Source organism: Schistocerca americana, chromosome 1, assembly GCF_021461395.2.
Source record: "Schistocerca americana isolate TAMUIC-IGC-003095 chromosome 1, iqSchAmer2.1, whole genome shotgun sequence".
NCBI classification, from domain to species: domain Eukaryota; kingdom Metazoa; phylum Arthropoda; class Insecta; order Orthoptera; family Acrididae; genus Schistocerca; species Schistocerca americana.
Window position 1 is genome coordinate 847,039,039 of NC_060119.1, and position 17,564 is coordinate 847,056,602.

Here is a 17,564-nt window from a genome sequence, read left to right on the forward strand (position 1 = left end):
GAACTTCGAACTACTTAAACCTAAGTAACCTAAGGACATCACACACATCCATGACCGAGGCAGGATTCGAACCTGCGATCGTAGTAGCAGCGCGGTTCCGGACTGAAGCGCCTAGAACCGCTCGGCCACAGGGGCAGGCCGGCTATAAGTCCACAACAACGTCCCAGCCCCTTCTGCTCACTAACGCTCGTCGACAATCTTGAACGGCGGAAACGGGGGAGTTCCTCTCGTTTACTCTTGAGGAGCGTTCGCCTCTGTAGCTGAGTAGTTAGCGCGGCTCACTGCCGTGCGGAGGACCCATGTTAGATTTCTGGTACTGCCAGAGTTTTTTCTTTGCTGGAAGGATTGGTATGGGGTGCACTCAGCCTCGCGAGGCCAACAGAGCAGCTACTCGGCCGATTAGTGGCGGTTCTAAGGTCAAGAAATGCAACAACGACCGGGAGAGTGGTGTGCTGACCATGTCATTCCATACCGCATCCAATGACCGTGTTAGCAGAGGATGGAACGGCGGTCTATCACGTCCAGTCGGCCCGTCTAGAACCAGAACGCGGAATTTCACCTTTTTACTCCCATCCGCTACGGTCGCAGGTTCGAATCCTGCCTCGGGCATGGATGTTTGTGATGTCCTTAGGTTAGTTAGGTTTAACTAGTTCTAAGTTCTAGGGGACTAATGAACTCAGCAGTTGAGTCCCATAGTGCTCAGAGCCATTTGAACCATTTTACTCCCACTTGAGGCAGAGCTTGATAACGAATGTTATTAATATATGTGATGGCAATGAATCGTATGCACATATAATTCGGAGTGTTGCCGAACAGTCCGAATTACACACCACGTGATCAAAAGCATCCGGACACCCGGTGGAAATGGAAATGACTTGCAAGTTCGTGGTGTGCTCCATCAGTAATGCTGGAATTCAATATGGTGTTGGCTCACCCCTAGCCTTGATGACAGCTTCCACTCTCGTAGGCATACGTTCAATCAGGTGCTGTAAGGTTTTTTGGGGAATGACACCCCATTCTTCACGGAGTGCTGCACTGAGGAGAGGTATCGATGTCGAACGGTGAAGCCTGGCACGAAGTCGGCGTTCCAAAACATCCCAAATATGCTCTATAGGATTCAAGTCAGGACTCTGTGCAGGCCAGTCCGTTACAGGGATGTTATTGTCGTGTAACCACTCCGCCACAGGCTGGGCATTATGAACAGATGCTCGATCGTGCTGAAAGATGCAATCGCCATTCCCTGAATTGCTCTTCAACAGTGCCAAGCAAGAAGGTGCTTAAAACATCAATGTAGGCCTGTGCTGTGATAGTGCACGCTGGAAGATGACGTTCACCGAGCATTCGCCATACCCACACCCTACCATCGGATCGCCACGTTGTGTGCCGTGATTCGTCACTGTACACAACGTTTTCCAACTGTTCAGTTGTCCTATGTCTACGCTCCTCACGCCACGCGAGACGTCGTTTGGCATTTACTGGCATGATGTGTGGCTTATGAGCAGCCCCTCGACCACGACATCCAGACGAGGTCGGCCTATGCGCTTTTGTGCTCTACGTGTCCCTTCACGTTTCGACCGCACTATCAAACCGGAACAGTGGACTTAGAGATATTTAGAAGTGTTCAAGTCATCTTTACGGTTGATGACAGTTTCACATGTATTTATTTTATTGATTTATTATTTTTTTATAGCCCACTTGGTGCCAGCTGATTCTCTCTTTCGCGAAGTATACATTTCAATCTATCATTCATGAAATATATTTCCAGTAACGACGATCACTACTGATCATTATGTGAACTATAATAGTGAGATTAGTAATACGGTTGTGTTCTAAATGTAAGCTCTATTATGTCACTGACTTTGCTTGCACGCTTGCACTCAAACCCAAAAGCCCCCACCTCCCCCTCCGCAAACGGCTACTGAGACACGGCGAGCACTGAACGAAGAGGCGGGGACGACGTAAAACTCGTTCAAGGTTTACGCTGCATAAAAGTCACGGGATGCCTCCCAATACCGTGCTGGACCTCCCTCTTGCGCGGCGTAGCGCAGCAACTCGACGTACCATGGACACAACGAGTCGTAGGAAGTCCCCATCCTGCCTCTATAGCCCTCCGTAACTGTGAACTGGTTGCCGGTGCAGCATTTTGTGCACTAACTGACCTCTCGGTTATGTCCCATAAATGCTCGACGGGATCCACGTAGGGCGATCTGGGCGGCTAAATCATTCGCTCAAACTGTCGAGAATGTTCTTCAAACCAATCGTAAATAATTGTGGCCCAGTGACATGACGCATCGTTGTCCATGAATGGCTGTAAATGGTCTCCAAGTAGCCAAAGATAACCATTTCCAGTCAATGATCGGGTCAGCTGGACTAGAGGACCCAGTCCATTCCATGTAAATACAGCCGACACCATATGAAGACACCACCAGCTTGTACAGTTCCTTATTGATGACTTGGTTCCATGGTTACTTGAGATCTGCCGGCCGCTGTGGCCGAGCGGTTCTAGGCGCTTCAGTCTGGAACCGCGAGACCCCTACGGTCGCAGGTTCGAATCCTGCCTCGGGCACGGATGTGTGTGATGTCCTTAGGTAAGTTAGGTTTAAGTAGTTCTAAGCTCTAGGGGACTGATGACCTCAGATGTTAAGTCCCATAGTGCTCAGCGCCATTTGAACCAGTTTGAGATCTGCGCCACACGCTAATCCTACCATCAGCTCTTACCAACTGAAAGTGGTAATCATATGACGTGGGCACGGCTTGCCAGTCATCTACAGGCCAAGCAATATAGTCACGAGCTGTTAGCAGGGGCACTCGCGCCCGTCGTCTGCTGCTACAGCGCAGTGACGCCAAATTTCGCCGCACTGTCCTAACGTACAGTTCGACGTAGGTCCCACATTGGTTTCTGCGGTCATTTCACTGAGTGTTTCTTGTCTGTTAGCACTGACAACTCTATGCAAATGCCGCTGCTCTCAGTCGTTAAGTGCAGGACATGGTGAGAAATTTGGTATTCTCGGCGCGGTCTTGACACTGTGGATCGCGAAATATTTAATTCCCTAACGATTTCCGAAATGGAATGTCCTGTGTGTCTAGCTCCAACTACTATTCCGCGTTCAAAGTATGTGTATGCGAAACTACCGCCATCTGTATATGTGCATATCGCTATCCCGCGACTTGTTACCTCAGTATACTGTGAACTGCCCATTCACAGCCCAACTGGTCCACCGACCCGCTCGTCGACCCACCTGTCTGTTGACACAGTGACTGGCAGATCCTACCTGCCAGCACTGATGTGGTGTGGGCTAGCAGGGAGAGGTTCGCTGGTCAAACCGACGCATCCGGAACGTGGAACCGACCGCAGACCCACCGCCCACACACTGGCGGAGAGGTGGAGGTCAGACCGGTTCGGAGGACGAGTCGCCCGACTGTGAATGAGGGCCATGCACGCGTCAAGCAAACGCTGTAACGATTCCTTCAACTTGGCCAACCCCGGTACGGTTTCCCATCCTCGTGGCACCCGAGACCGACCCGACAGCCGGCGGGACGGGGATCTGCGACGCGGCTGGCCGCCTCCTTTTGTCCCGGCGCGGCGCGGTGGCTGCACAGTATGACCGCGGCGGACAGCGCCACTGCCTTTCCCGGCTCGGCAAGAAGCGGCGGGTGCCGCTGCCGCGCTTTCCCACGCTCCTATTTTAAGTAAGGCAGGCAGGCGGGCCGCTTTTTGCCGGAGCGACAGTCCCTGGATGGGCAGGGCACTTGCCTTCTATGACGAGCGGGTCGCGCGCGCCGCGCCGCCCACGTGACAGGAAAGCCGGCCGCCAATTACCGACCGGTGACGCGACAGTCCGGGCCGCTCCGCCGCGCCTCCGAGAGCTGCCCGCGCCAGACCGCCTGGCTCCGCGGGCCGGGCTTGCTACTCGCCCCTCTGTGAGCAACAGGGTGGGCACCGAGCCTTTCGTGTCTTCAGCCGAAACCAGGTCTGCCAACTTCTTTGTCCTAAGTGATAAGCGAATCAACCGAAACCGAAAGGATAATTCGTTGAAATAATGAGGTACACGTGCGCAGCGCTACATATTGGGAAGCGGGAAGAGTGCGTAGCATACTGCTCTCTCTTCTCCTCCACCCCTCTTCCCATATTCAGAAGCCCACCTTTTCTATTCCATTTGGAGACGATGCGCGAGAACAAAAATTGGTGCCACCCTTCAGAATAAGCCCCAGCTTGTCTAACTAGGGGTCGTCGTCATTGCGCTAGTTACTCGTCTTCCATGAAGATTCATCCGATTTCAGAAGACTACACACTACCTAATCAAAAGTATCTGGACGCCTATTAGTGGACATTCGCGTGGGTTACGTCCATCTCTGCCTTTATGACGGCTTGATCTCTGGTAGAGACATTTTAGTCAGATCTCTGAATGTCTGGTGGAATGGGAGCTCATTCTTCCTCATAAACCGTAACCAAAGAAGAAGCAAAGGAATTAAATGACATTTAGCTGCGTAGTGGGCATTGATTTACATCATTGAGGAACGTTGGAAATTGGACTAGGCTACAATTCGAACCTGGGTCTCCTGATCATTAGGCAAACGCTCAGACTACTAAGTCCGCCAGATAAGTTGGGAATTCGGGTCCGAAAGGAAGCATGCCTTACCATGACCACTGCGCCCGCGTGGCTTCATGGTCAGACCATTAGCCTAGTGAGCACAAGACCTGGGTTCGAATCATAATCCAGCATCAATTTTCAACTTTTTCCATTGATGTGAATTAGTGCCCATTGTGCAGCTAAATTTCATTTAATTACTTCGTGCCTTGATTCAAAATGGCTGCAGGATGAAAATGTTATGTAGACATATAGAAACCAGAGAATGTAGCGATGTTGGATGCTGGGGTCTGAAGTGAAGTCTACGTTCTGTAACACATCCCTTAAGTGTTCCGTTTAGTTCAGGTCGGGACTCTGGACACGTCAGTTCATTGCAGGACTGTTGTCCACAAACCATTGCCCCATAGGTGTGCTCTATGACAAGGAACATAGTCATGCTGATACTACCACAGTCTCCAAACTGTTCCCCTACTGCACAAAGCACACAATGCTGTAAAATATCTTCATATCGTTCTGCATTTAGCGTCATCTTAAGAGCAACACGGGTAGCACACCTTAATCACGAAAATTACCTACACACTGTAACAAAATCTCCTGCGTACTTCAATGTTGGCACTTCCCCACACCTAAACCCTTCCATCGGGCTGCCACAGTGTACAGCATGATTCATCATTCCAAATCATCCACTGCCCAGTGACGTCCCTCTTTAACCACCTCAAGCTTTTCCTAGCACTGTGGAAGGGTTTAGCTTACGAGGAGCTGCTCGAACACTGCGCCCTACTCTTTGTAACTTCCTATGCACAGTCATTCTACAAGTTGGCAGGACTTTGGAACTCACAACTGATTCCTTCCACTGATTTCACACAAGTTTTCACGTCCGTCCTTCACAATGCTCGACGGTCCGTTAAGTACATGAGGCCTGCCTTGACTTCGTTTTCCTGTGATTGGTCCTGCGCGTTCCCACTTCACAACCACATCACCAACAGTCGACTTGGGTAGCTCTAGAAGGTTTCTAAATGCTCCTGACAGATCTGTTACTCGGATGACATCCCGTGACTAGTCCACACTCAGTTACTAAGCTCTTCTGACCGACCCATGCTGCGCTCTGCCGACAATACGACACTCCCTGCCTCCTTTTATATCGTCTGGTCCCTCCTTCCTGACATGTAGCGGTCAGTTCCACATCACATATAGGTCTGATATTACAGCGGATCTTTAATACGAATGAACATAAAAACTTGGGGTGAATTTTAACTTACACGTCGGAACTACAAGTTTACTTTGGTACCAGTTTTAAGTACACATGTTTGTTTGTAGGGGGGTATCCCTAGCGTAAATCAATAGGCTGCTCCGTCGCTTGCCCGTTACCCAGCGCGCATCGAGTCGAGAAGGCAGTAATACAGCAAGAAAAGGAATCTTGAGTTCTCTGTTCAGCAGATGTAATTCAGATACACACGAACAGTGTGTAGTCGTCGAGAGAACGGCATTGAACTTTTTACAGGTCAAAGCATTAGAAGATGGTGCCAACTGTTTGAGGAAAATGATTATTTACCTAAGGGGAAACGCACAGCTCGCCTCCACGTGGTCGTTCAAGAGGTAGAGCGCAGTCGAAAGAGTGTTATATGTAGTCTACAGTCTACACAGCTTGTCAACAGACACTTAGCACTAGTAGTTTCTCGAGTGACTGTCTGGCGTGTTTTGCTGTCACTATTGTGTTTCAAACCATTAAGATGATGGGTACTGATAAGTAGAGATTAGTGAACTCATACTGGGCTTGGAGACGGAAGACAGTATTTTTCTTTGAAGTTTAGAATTCAGTGACAAGGCCACGTTGCATTTAAGTTGAAAGTGAACCACCACAGCGAAAGCATATGGCGAACACAGCATCCACGTAACAAAAAATAGTTCAAATGGCTCTGAGCACTATGGCACTTAACAACTGAGGTCATCAGTCCCCTAGAACTTAGAACTGCTTAAACCTAACTAACCTAAGGACATCACACACATTCATGCCCTATGCAGGATTCGAAACTGCGACTGTAGCGGTCGCGCGGTTCCAGACTGAAGCGCCTAGAACCGCTCGGCCACACCGGACGGCTCCACGTAACATGTCGAGCAAGTGAGACACTCTCCGGAGTTCCATGCGTTTCACGTCGTTTCCCGAGAAAGGATTGACGACCCGTCCGTGTTAGTTGAATCGACTGTTACAGGAATCAAGTACAGGAGTTGTGCAGAAATACGGAAACCCTGAGAGAAATTACGTGCTTGAACATAAATACAGATCCTAGCCGAGCCCGCAGGTTGTGCTGTAGTATTTGACCACGAACGGCATCTGCGCGATGCCCTCAATACAGTGCATGTGCCAGTCGAGGTCAGAACACTGTTCTGAGTGGTTGTCGGTGCACTATGTCGGAGGTAGGTGAATTCGAACTTGGGCAAACTGTTGGTGCTCGTTTGGTGTGTGCTTCCGTAACCAGGGTAGCCGAAGTGTTTGGTGTTTCAAGAGGCACCATATCGAAGAGTTATACCAAATACAGGGAAAGCGGAAATAATCATCCACCAAGTCACAACGCGAAAGAAAGTGCGTGTTGACCGATCATGACGAACGCTCACAGAAGAGGATTGTGACAAAAAATAAGAGAACGACAGCTGAAAAGTCGTTTCAAAACTGAATGTCGTACTCGCGAACCCTGTCAGCATCAAAACAACAGGAAGGGGGCTCCATAGCGAGTGAATGGCAGGACGAGCTGGAACTCCAAATCCACTCATCAGTAATGCAAATGCCTGTAACAGAAAACCATGGTACTGAAGTCCTAAAACCTGAAGTACGAAACCATGGAAGAATGTAATTTCGTGGGATGAGTCTCGGTTCACACTATTCCCAACTTCTGGTCAAAATTACGTCCCAAGAGTGAAACGTGGCGGAGGATTCGCTGATAATTTGGACAGCCATACTGTGATACTCCACTGGCCCCATGGTTACTTTGCAAGGTCACACTACTGCAAAGAATTGTGTGACCATTTTGGCTGTCAAGTCCATCCCACACGGTACAATGTTTTGTCCTCAATGGCGATGCTGAGTTCCAAGCCAAGACGACAAGGCCCCTGCTGACACAGCTCGCATCGTCCAGGCCTGGTTTCGTGAGCACGAGGATGGACTGTCCCATCTCCCCTGGTCACCACGCTCTCCACCTTCATCATCTTTAACTGTACTTGGCACAGTTTTCTAGGAAGATTGGTATACGATTCCCTTTGAAATCATCTACAACGCGTGTTTTTTTTGTTATGGTTTTAGGGCACAAAACTGCTACGGTCATTAGCGCCCAGTCTGTAACTTAGGAAAAGGTAAAAAATGAAACTGGAAACCAGCAGCAATGGGAGCTAAACTCAAAAAAGTGGGGAAACTAAAAACAGAAGGAAAGCTTAAAAAACCACTATAGAAGGGGGGCTGTTTGTCCCCAGAAAGAGCTTCAAATGACTGACGTCATCTCACTGGCACTAATAAACTCGAGAACGCGATCGGCTGAGCGCGTGTCATCTGCTAAAATGGAAGATATATCAGGCGACAGCTGTAGACGGGCGCGTAACAGAGTAAAATAGGGGCACTCAAGTAAAAGGTGTCTTGCCGTCCACAGTTGAGAGCAGTGGGGACAGAGTGGGGCAGGATCGCCACTCAAAAGATGTCGATGGCTAAAAAGACAGTGCCCTATCCGGAGTCTAGTTAAAATTACCTCCTCCCGACGACGAGTTCGGGAGGAAGGTGTCCAAGTACAGGGAAGAGCTTTCACGTCCCGCAATTTATTATTGCGAAGTGTCGACAAAAGTGCGTGCCATAAAAGAGCAACACGACGACATAAAATACTTCGTAGATCGGCGAAGGGAATCATGCGAATAGCAGGCTGAAGGGGAGAGACTGCAGCCTTGGCCGCTATATCGGCCGCCTCACTTCCACAGATACCAACGTGTCCTGGGATCCAGAGGAACGCCACAGAGACGCCCCCCAAGTGGAGAAAGTGGAGGCAGTCCTGAATCCGGTGGACCAGAGGGTGGACAGGGCAGAGAACTCGCACTTTGTTCTGTCTCTGTGAACTAGTGGAGACCATTTTTGCACTTTATCGTTTTGTGGTTGTTGGTCCGTGTTGGTAACACCGGTTCTCGTCATCCTTGATGTATGTTCTACGATTGTCGACCGCTGTCCAGAATGTGATGCATTGATAAGTTTTATTTCCAGTCAAATAGTGTTTCAACTTCTTCCGCGTTTTACATCTCAATCAAGTCGCGCGGCGTCCAGCCATCCTTTTATTCTGGAGTCAAGGTGTACGCTACAAACAAGGCACACTCTTTTCTCTTCTTCAAAACTTTCTGGAGAATGTCTCTAACATATGATTTACAGATGTTGGTGGTTTGGTCACTGATCTTGAGTAGGGCTAGGGCGGTGTACAAATTCTACACCGTCCATCCAGATTCAGCTGTTCTGTGATTTCATTTAAGTGTTTTAAAGGAAATGCCAAGTTGCTCTCTGAAAATGACACGAGCGATTTCCTTTCCCTTGCTAGTCTACTCCGAACTTGTGCCGAATTAACGTTAAATCCCAACTTTCCTTCCTCTACCGGTGTCATGATCTACTGGAGCAACGCATATATATCTAGTTGCGTCACGAATTGGAAAAAACCTCGGTTACAGTGTTGGGACAGGAGTATGAAACGGAGTAAATGAGCTAAAAATATTCCTGCCTAGTTGAAACACTACTGGTCTAGAAATAAATCTTAACAATGCATCACATTCTGGCCAGCGGTCGACAATCGTAGAAACACTCACACTCACACACACACACACACACACACACACACACACACACACACACACACACACATCAAGAAATTACGACAAATCCTGGCAGAAAGTAAGTTTATTCAATGGTAAGACATTGCACTCGCTTTCGGGTGGATGCCGGTGCAAACCCTCGTCGAGCCATCCATACTTAGATCTTCGATGGTTTCGCTAAATAGCTTCGGGCAAATAATGGGATGATTCCTTTCAAAACAACACTACGAACTTTTCCCTATCTCTTCCAATCCGAACCTGTACCTTGTCTCCGATGATCGTGTCGTCGTCGTCGGTACGGTAAACCCTAATCTTTCTCTCTTTCTTTCTTCCTAGAAATCTGAGATTGTTATCAGAGGAATTTGTGATTGAAACCAGCGTTTTTATACAGTCGTTTACATGGCTTAGGTAAGCAGACCACCTGGTCTCTATTTGTACCGTAAATGAATGGGAAGTAAAAGTTAACAAGTTGGATTTTACACAGTCCAAGGGACAAGTAATGTAATGTTATTCACCAGCTTTTCTGCATCTCAGAACCCCAAAGACATTTTTGGTCGCTATTTAGACAGATTTGCATGAGCAACAGAAAATTCGTAGCTGAAAGTCGATGACTCTCCTACTGAGGCAGTTTTGAGTTGTTTGCAAATAAATAACGGGAATATTTGAACAGAGTTTTACAAGACTGACAAAGAGACGCCTGCTGCATGACGTGTAACATCAACGCCTAAATGATTATTTGCTACGAATTTCTAGCAGCTTTACAGACGTAATCAAATGTGTTGTGGATGAAGATGAGTACTCTGAATTCAAAACGAAGTTTTCCGTCTGTATTTTCTTTTTTTGTTGTACAACATTCACAGAACTGTTTGAAATCAACTTGCAACAGAACCGAACGTACAGCTACGTTCTAATGACAACAACAAATACCCAACGCAGGAACAGCAGGGCAAACGAGGCCGCGAGTTTATGCTCGCGATTTTCGTTGTCACTCAGTATTCGTAAAATGTTAGCATCTCAACCGTCAGTCGAAGGATGTGGCTAAAACGTCCTGCACATCAACGCAAACCTGTATTAAAAGAGTGACAGACAAATAAACGTGTGCCAGTCAAGCAGATTAAGAATATCGATCGCTGGACATTGCGTATACGGCTACCTACGCCCCCGTACTGTAATAATACACAAGGCTTACGCATCTTAATTTGGGCGGACCCTAAGCAGTGCACCAATTACCTGCGCAGTTTAGTTTCTGAACGAACTGAAAGTATCGGGAGAACAAATGGTGACACATACCTGTAATTCAGTTGATAATGGGCGCGGTACTCGTTGCTGTGCTATGACATGTGTGTGAAATACAGATAATATTACACTTTTCTCTGTATAGATCCAGATCTAAATTTCTTAACAGTGGCTCTCAAATCATTAGTAACTTTTTTTTCTTCGAGGTACACATATAAATTAGCTTCTGCATCTGTCATTATGTGGCACATGAGTGATTGTAAGTCAGAGGACTAGATCATGATTCATTCTCACATCCGTTTTTGTTGTTTTTTGCCAAAATTGACCGACTGTGAGAGACCTCTTTAATGAGCGTAATTTTGGCACGCCCCGAGAGCAAAACCTTGCGTGTTTTTGATACAGATCCCAAGTTTATGAAGCTCGCGGTGATTACAATGGATAGAGTAGGAACCACGTACTGAGCATTAAAACCGAACCCATAAAAACAGTATTTCACCAGCTGAAAAAGTGCTGTATTGTTCCGGCCTTCTTGAACAGTTAATAAGCAGGGTGGCCGTTCCAGGGCAGCAGCACTGGACACAATTCCTACAGTTAGCTTTACTTTGGAATAAGTTGCATTGTAAGCCTGTAGTAGGCGGGATAGACCTTCCATAGAATTGCTGACCACATTGGACGTCAGGTGTCTGTGCCAGAGGTCCAAGCAAGATGCATGACCGATTCTCAATGGCTTACAAATTTCACTGTTGGAACACCAAACAAATGAGCAGTTATTACAGATTACGAGACGACGCACAAACCGACAAACTCTGGGAGGCTGTAGGGGACATCAAACCAAATATTTTTCCCTAATGTCATTTTTTCCTATGAGCAGTATTTAAACCGGTAGAGGAAGATTTCTCTGGCGGCAAATCAATTAAACCAACAAACACTTTTCCATTTTTTTATGACCAAGAGACAACACATCAACACAACCCAATTTCAATTACAGTAGATTTTCAAAAATGACTCCATTGACACGTAAACAAAAGTTACACCGTCGGATCACGTTCTGTCTGACACGGGCAAAAACCCCAGGAGTATCCTGAATTGTTCCTGCTGCTGCTACTATTCGGGCAACCAGATCCTCTTCTGATGCAACAGGAGTTGCGTAAACAAGGTTCCGCATCTCTCCCCACACAAAAAAGTCCAGAGGGGACATATCTGGGGATCGAGCAGGCCATGGTATAGGACCACCTCTGCCAATCCACGTTTCTGGGAACCGTCGGTCCAGGAATCGACGCACACGACGACTGAAATGTGCCGGCGCCCCGTCATGCTGGAAACACATGCGTTGTCTTATAGGGAGCGGGACGTCTTCCAGCAATTCTGGCAATGCTCTGGCGAGAAAATTGTAATAGTGCCTGCCATTTAATGGCCTAGGAAGCAGATACTGCCCAATTAAACAGTCTCCAACAACACCGACCCACACATTAACGAAGAACCGCACTTTATGAGCGCTAGTAACTGTGGCATGTGGGTTATCCTCACTCCAAACATGCGAATTGTGCATGTTGAAGACTCCATCACGCCCGAACGTTGCTTCATCGGTAAACAATACAGAGGATGGAAATGTAGGATGGATTCAAACTGTTCCAGGTACCACTGCGAAATCTGTGCTCTGGGTGGATAATCAACTGGTTCCAGGTTGTGAGCACGCTGCAAGTGAAATGGACGTAACAATTGCTCTCGAAGGACTGTTCTTACATTCGTCCCCGTGTTATGTGCAATTGCACGAGTGCTGATTGAAGGACTCCGCTCCAAATGGTGCAAGACAGCTTCCTCAAATTGCAACGTTCTTACTGTGCGACGGCGTCCTGTCCAGGTAAACTGCGAAATGACCCGGTCTCACGCCGACGTTGGTACACAGTAGCAAAGGTCGTATCATGCGGGATACGGCGATTAGGATATTGTTGTTGATAAACCTGCTGTGCAGCTCGTCCGTTGTGGTCCGCTACGTAGTACGCACCAACCATATCAGTGCACTCACTCCAGGTGTATCGCTCCATTAGTGAACAGAGACAATGCACTCCTACACTGGTGGACAGCAGTTGCCTACAACTGAAGAGCGTAATACGGCCTCGAACAACTGGAGAGCGTAATACCGCCTCCACCGGTTTAAATAATCCTCATAGGAAAAAAATGACATTAGGGAAATGTATTTGTTTTGATGTCCCCTACAACCTCCCAGAGTTTGTTTAAATACTTTTCAGCCTGTATTTATCACCTGATGACATTCATGGATTGCAGCCCGTCGTTCGATATCGAGCACAAAATTTCACCTAGACACCTATAAATACTGGCAAACAACTCCAGACTTCAGATGTTCACAGTGGAATACATGAAATGGCGTGTTTCATTATGAATTGCGACCGGAGGCAGTCATGGTGCATCATCTAGTATTATTCGCTACAATTGGAAAATTTCACGGTTCTCTTTACCAACTGTTGTAACTCGTTTACAAAAATTTCGCGCAACAGCTCAACTACGAAACCGAACTCTTAATCTGACCACAATTACCTTCTACAATCGACAGTGCTCAAAATTAACTACCTTTATTCAGGACAAGCCCGAACGTGGGGTATTGACCGCGCAAGGCGACTTTTGGGGCCGGCGTCAAAAGCCGTTTAATCTCTATGGAATCTGAACGAAATTCATGAAGATGAGAAAGAGTGCTACTGGAACATGGTCACAATCGGCACTGCTATTAAGCGATGCCTAAAGGCCTGCTCTACGTCCTCTAGTTGTGCGATCTAATAATTCCTGATTCGGATTCAGCTTTCCCTACGTAGATTGGTCCACAGGAAAGCAACTGTGTACAACAACTCAGAAAGTGATTAGGTTGAGAGAACTGACAAGTTTGTCCTGCTACGTGGAAATATCAGGAGTCCTGCACCACGGAACTCTCATATCAGTCCCCCGAAACAGACGTCTAGTGGAACACACAGTACACGAGAAATAATTTTACAAACTTCACGCGCGGATTCCTCTAACAAAAGGGAAGAAAAAATCTGTTAACATACAATCGAAAATCTTTCGTTTTTTAATTATTAAAAGAAGAGAGTTTTACGAAATTAGTACGTCATAAAACCATAACAATTGTTCAAAACATGCTTCATGAAGTACCCTCACAACATTTATGGGCAGATGAAAAGTCTCTTGGTGCAGTTCAGGCTAGACAACACTTTCGAATCTGAGATTAGTACGTGGACTGGGAACATAAAAAACAAACTGCTTAGCTTTTATGGCGTCCCAGCACGTCTTATAGGTGCTGTGTACAAGAACTTTCTTTAAATTGGCTGGCTCGCCCATGCTGTAAGATGTGCCTCTGTAAATAAGAGGAAACATGTGGCTTTTTAGGAGTGATGGATTTACAGCGTATTTCAGTCATATTGATGGAGTTACACTGGATAAAATATGTATCAGGGCATATGGGTATGTAAAAAATGTAAATGTCGTGTGACTAGGGCCTTCCGTCGGGTAGACCGTTCGCCGGGTACAAGTCTTTCGATTTGACGCCACTTCGGCGACTTGCGCGTCGATGGGGATGAAATGATTATGATTAGGACAACACAACACCCAGTCCCTGAGCGGAGAAAATCTCCGACCCGGACCCTTAGGATTGACAGTCTGTTGCGCTGACCACTCAGCCACCAGGTGCGGGCATATGGGTAGGTTAGAACCCGTTCCATAGCCCATACGCTTCTCCGGTCTCTGGATTAATGTCTTTGAGACCGCACCTTCTTTATGCAGTATGCATCCTGGTAAGGTGTATGAGAGGCTGTGACAGTCCATGCTCCTACGATTACATTGATCTTCACAGCACAGTAGTCGATATTATGAACATTTGTGCCGCGGTTCTAACTTCTACATAAAATGATATTTCATTGATAAATCGAAACGAAAAAAGAATTCCAAGATAGGTTTGTATTGTCAATTCCTTGTTTTAATACGAAGCGTATGTCTAGAAAGCTTGTGAAACTACTGTTGTTACATCCTGCTGCAGGCAGACTCGTTCTATGTCCTTAATTTTGGTAAGAGGAGCAACCGTGTATCAAGGCTCCGCCAGTAACCCTTTTGGCAACACGAGTGCTTCACAGCACTGACAAGTGTTTGCATTTGCAGAACCAGTAAGCCCCGAAGTGGAGCAAACGTCAGATCCACGAGCAGTTCGGCGGAGACCGTGAAGGAGGTTGCGTAATATATGTTTAAAGCAGGAACGACAAACAAAAATCTTTTACGATGGTGTACTGATCGTCAAGATGCAGCAACGTTCCCAATTTTCCAGCTAGATCAGTCAGAACTTTCAGTATCTGAACGCCAATGCCTCGAGTGGTGATGGTCTCTCTGAAACAGTGGCAAGCTATCTGTCGAATCAAGAACAACAAACAGCACCAACAGTACAAAACAGGTGAATGATTTTCCCACTATATAGCAGCGCAATCAAAAAACCAAAAGAATGAATGAATGTGTGTGTGTGTGTGTGTGAGTGTGAGTGTGTGTGAGAGAGAGAGCGCGTGTGTACATACATTAATTTTTTTTTGCTCTACTGCCGAGGTGAGGCATCGCCTCATATTGCGCTGGAAAACCTAGCGCGGGGGGGGATGTATTTCACAAGACACAATAGTCAAGCGGTGACTCAAAGAACAACTTTTTACATTTATTCACGAAAATGTCTTCAAGACTGAACTTTCTAAATCTATGACCGTTTTTAACAGTCACTCGTATCTTGCGTTGCAAGCATTGTATGCTTTAGCTCCAATCCCGTAAAAGAATCTGCAACAGTGTCATGGACCACCATACCTGCCGCTCTTCGGATTATTATTATTTTTGAGATGCTAAAGCAACTACGGACAACTGCGCTGTTATAGTAAACATAACAAGTGTAATACAGCTATGGGCATCACGTTACTGGTCCAGCGTTCGGAGTATACTTCCACTAAATAAACTGGAAACACTAGTTACGATACTCGGTGATCCAAATATAAACAGTGACGACCGGCAGAAAGTGGGACATAACTCTTCTGTTTCTGACATGTAAACATTGCTCCGGGGCGGTTTACAAACGTGTCATGAAGACAGCTGATTGTTTACGTTACGAGAAAATGCACAGCGTTCATTTAAGGCTAGTTTCTTGGTTGAAGCTCGTCCCAAATGTGGTATTTTATTTGAATAGTTGAGGATTTTGGTTCCGCAGCAATACTAAAATACTACAAATACTAGGCGTTCCGGTGTACTCACCCTGTTGCTTTCCAGAGCCTCAGCGCTGTGTTCCTCCTTCTGACGAAAGCAATTCGCACACTTGCTTTTGTTGAAAATGTTGGGAGCAAACTGTTTGCACTCAGGCCTCATGAGTGCTGTTGACATGATGTCACACGAGTCGACACACACCGACGTATAATACAATGCCCTCAATCCTGGATCTTCGGCATTGTTTCACTTCGAACATATTTATCCACCAAATAAAACTAAAATTTATGCAGCAGAGTAGCAACGAGATCTCCCAAATGGAAATTCGATGCCTCGCTAACAAATCGTTACTACGTCAACCGGGTTCTCGCACAGTGATCGATGTAAACAACAGCAGCGCCAGACGTAAGGTGCAGCACTATCCATTATTGCACGTAGTGGCTTCCGGCCACCGCACAGGTCGTTCACATAATCGTAGACAGTTCGATCGAATCGTTGAAAAGACGCTTGGCAGAACCGTATTTCGCAACTGAGCAAAGCGAACCTCTACCTTGCGGCCCAACTCGCGACTGACTACACAGTCCGCTGCCCGCTGCGACTAGCGTCCATGAGCCGAGCGACAGCTCCCACTAAGCCGTCTGCGCATGCGCGCGCGCCGAATAGCACGCGTAGCGGTGGCAAACCGGCGCTCGGCGCGCTACCTCGTGAGCCACTGCGGCGGTAGGAGCGTCGTGGCTGCGCGGAGCCACTCACGTTGGCGTAGCCTGCAAATAGTCATCGAACGAATTTTTGGACTACTAAATTAATGACTGCTTCTCGATACCCCTCCTGCAGATGTCATGATTTCGTCTTGTCAACGCAATTCCGGAGTATAGGCCTAGTTCAAAGAGAGCAAATGAACAAAAAAATGGCTCAAATGGCTCTGAGCACTGTGGGACTTGACATCTGAGGTCATCAGTCCCCTAGACTTAGAACTACTTAAACCCAACTAACCTAAGAACATCATACACATCCATGCCCGAGGCAGGATTCGAACCTGCGACCGTAGCAGCAGCGCGGTTCCGGACTGAAGCGCCTAGAACCGCTAGGCCACAACAGCCGGCTGCAAATGAACACGTCAGTGTTCGCCGATGACATTGTAAGTCTGCCAGCATCGACACAGAATTTGGACTGCCTAAGCCGTTTCCTTCCTGTTCTCTGAATATTTGTACTGAACTAGAAGACACTTCGTTCATTGTACGAATCTGATAGAACCTTTGGTTCCTGTATGCTGAGTTTATAGTAGCTGTTGCCAGCAAAAACGCTATTTCGTGTCTTTGTTGGTTACAAGTAATTACATTCGTCCAGGCCTGCAATGAGACTGTCAGTCTTGAAATAACTTACCTAAATATTTCAGTCTGTATCAATCCAACTCCTGATGAATCACAGATAACGTGAACCATCTTTGCAAAATCAAGAAGGCTCAAAATTATATGCTCGCTGAGTAGTTGCTTGATCCTTTGGAATCCATACAAATTATAAAAACGTACATACGTACATCTCTTCCTAAACCACGGGGCCGGCCGGTGTGGCCGTGCGGTTCTAGGCGCTACAGTCTGGAACCGCGAGACCGCTGCGGTCGCAGGTTCGAATCCTGCCTCGGGCATGGATGTGTGTGATGTCGTTAGGTTAGTTAGGTTTAAGTAGTTC

At 47.0% G+C, this 17,564-nt stretch overlaps 1 protein-coding gene across 3 annotated transcripts in view; it reads right to left on the reverse strand.

Annotated features, from left to right (window-relative positions):
• Nucleotides 1-16,430, reverse strand: part of LOC124613303 (protein outspread) — a 760,625-nt gene extending 744,195 nt beyond the window's left edge. For all 3 annotated transcript variants that reach the window (XR_006979633.1, XM_047142013.1, XM_047142002.1), the window contains exon 1: nucleotides 15,927-16,430. Coding sequence is in view for 2 of the 3 variants with exons in the window: in XM_047142013.1 (XP_046997969.1) it covers nucleotides 15,927-16,052 (126 nt within the window). In the remaining variant the exon portion in view is untranslated. The remainder of the gene's footprint in view (nucleotides 1-15,926) is intronic.
• Nucleotides 16,431-17,564: the final 1,134 nt, after the last annotated feature.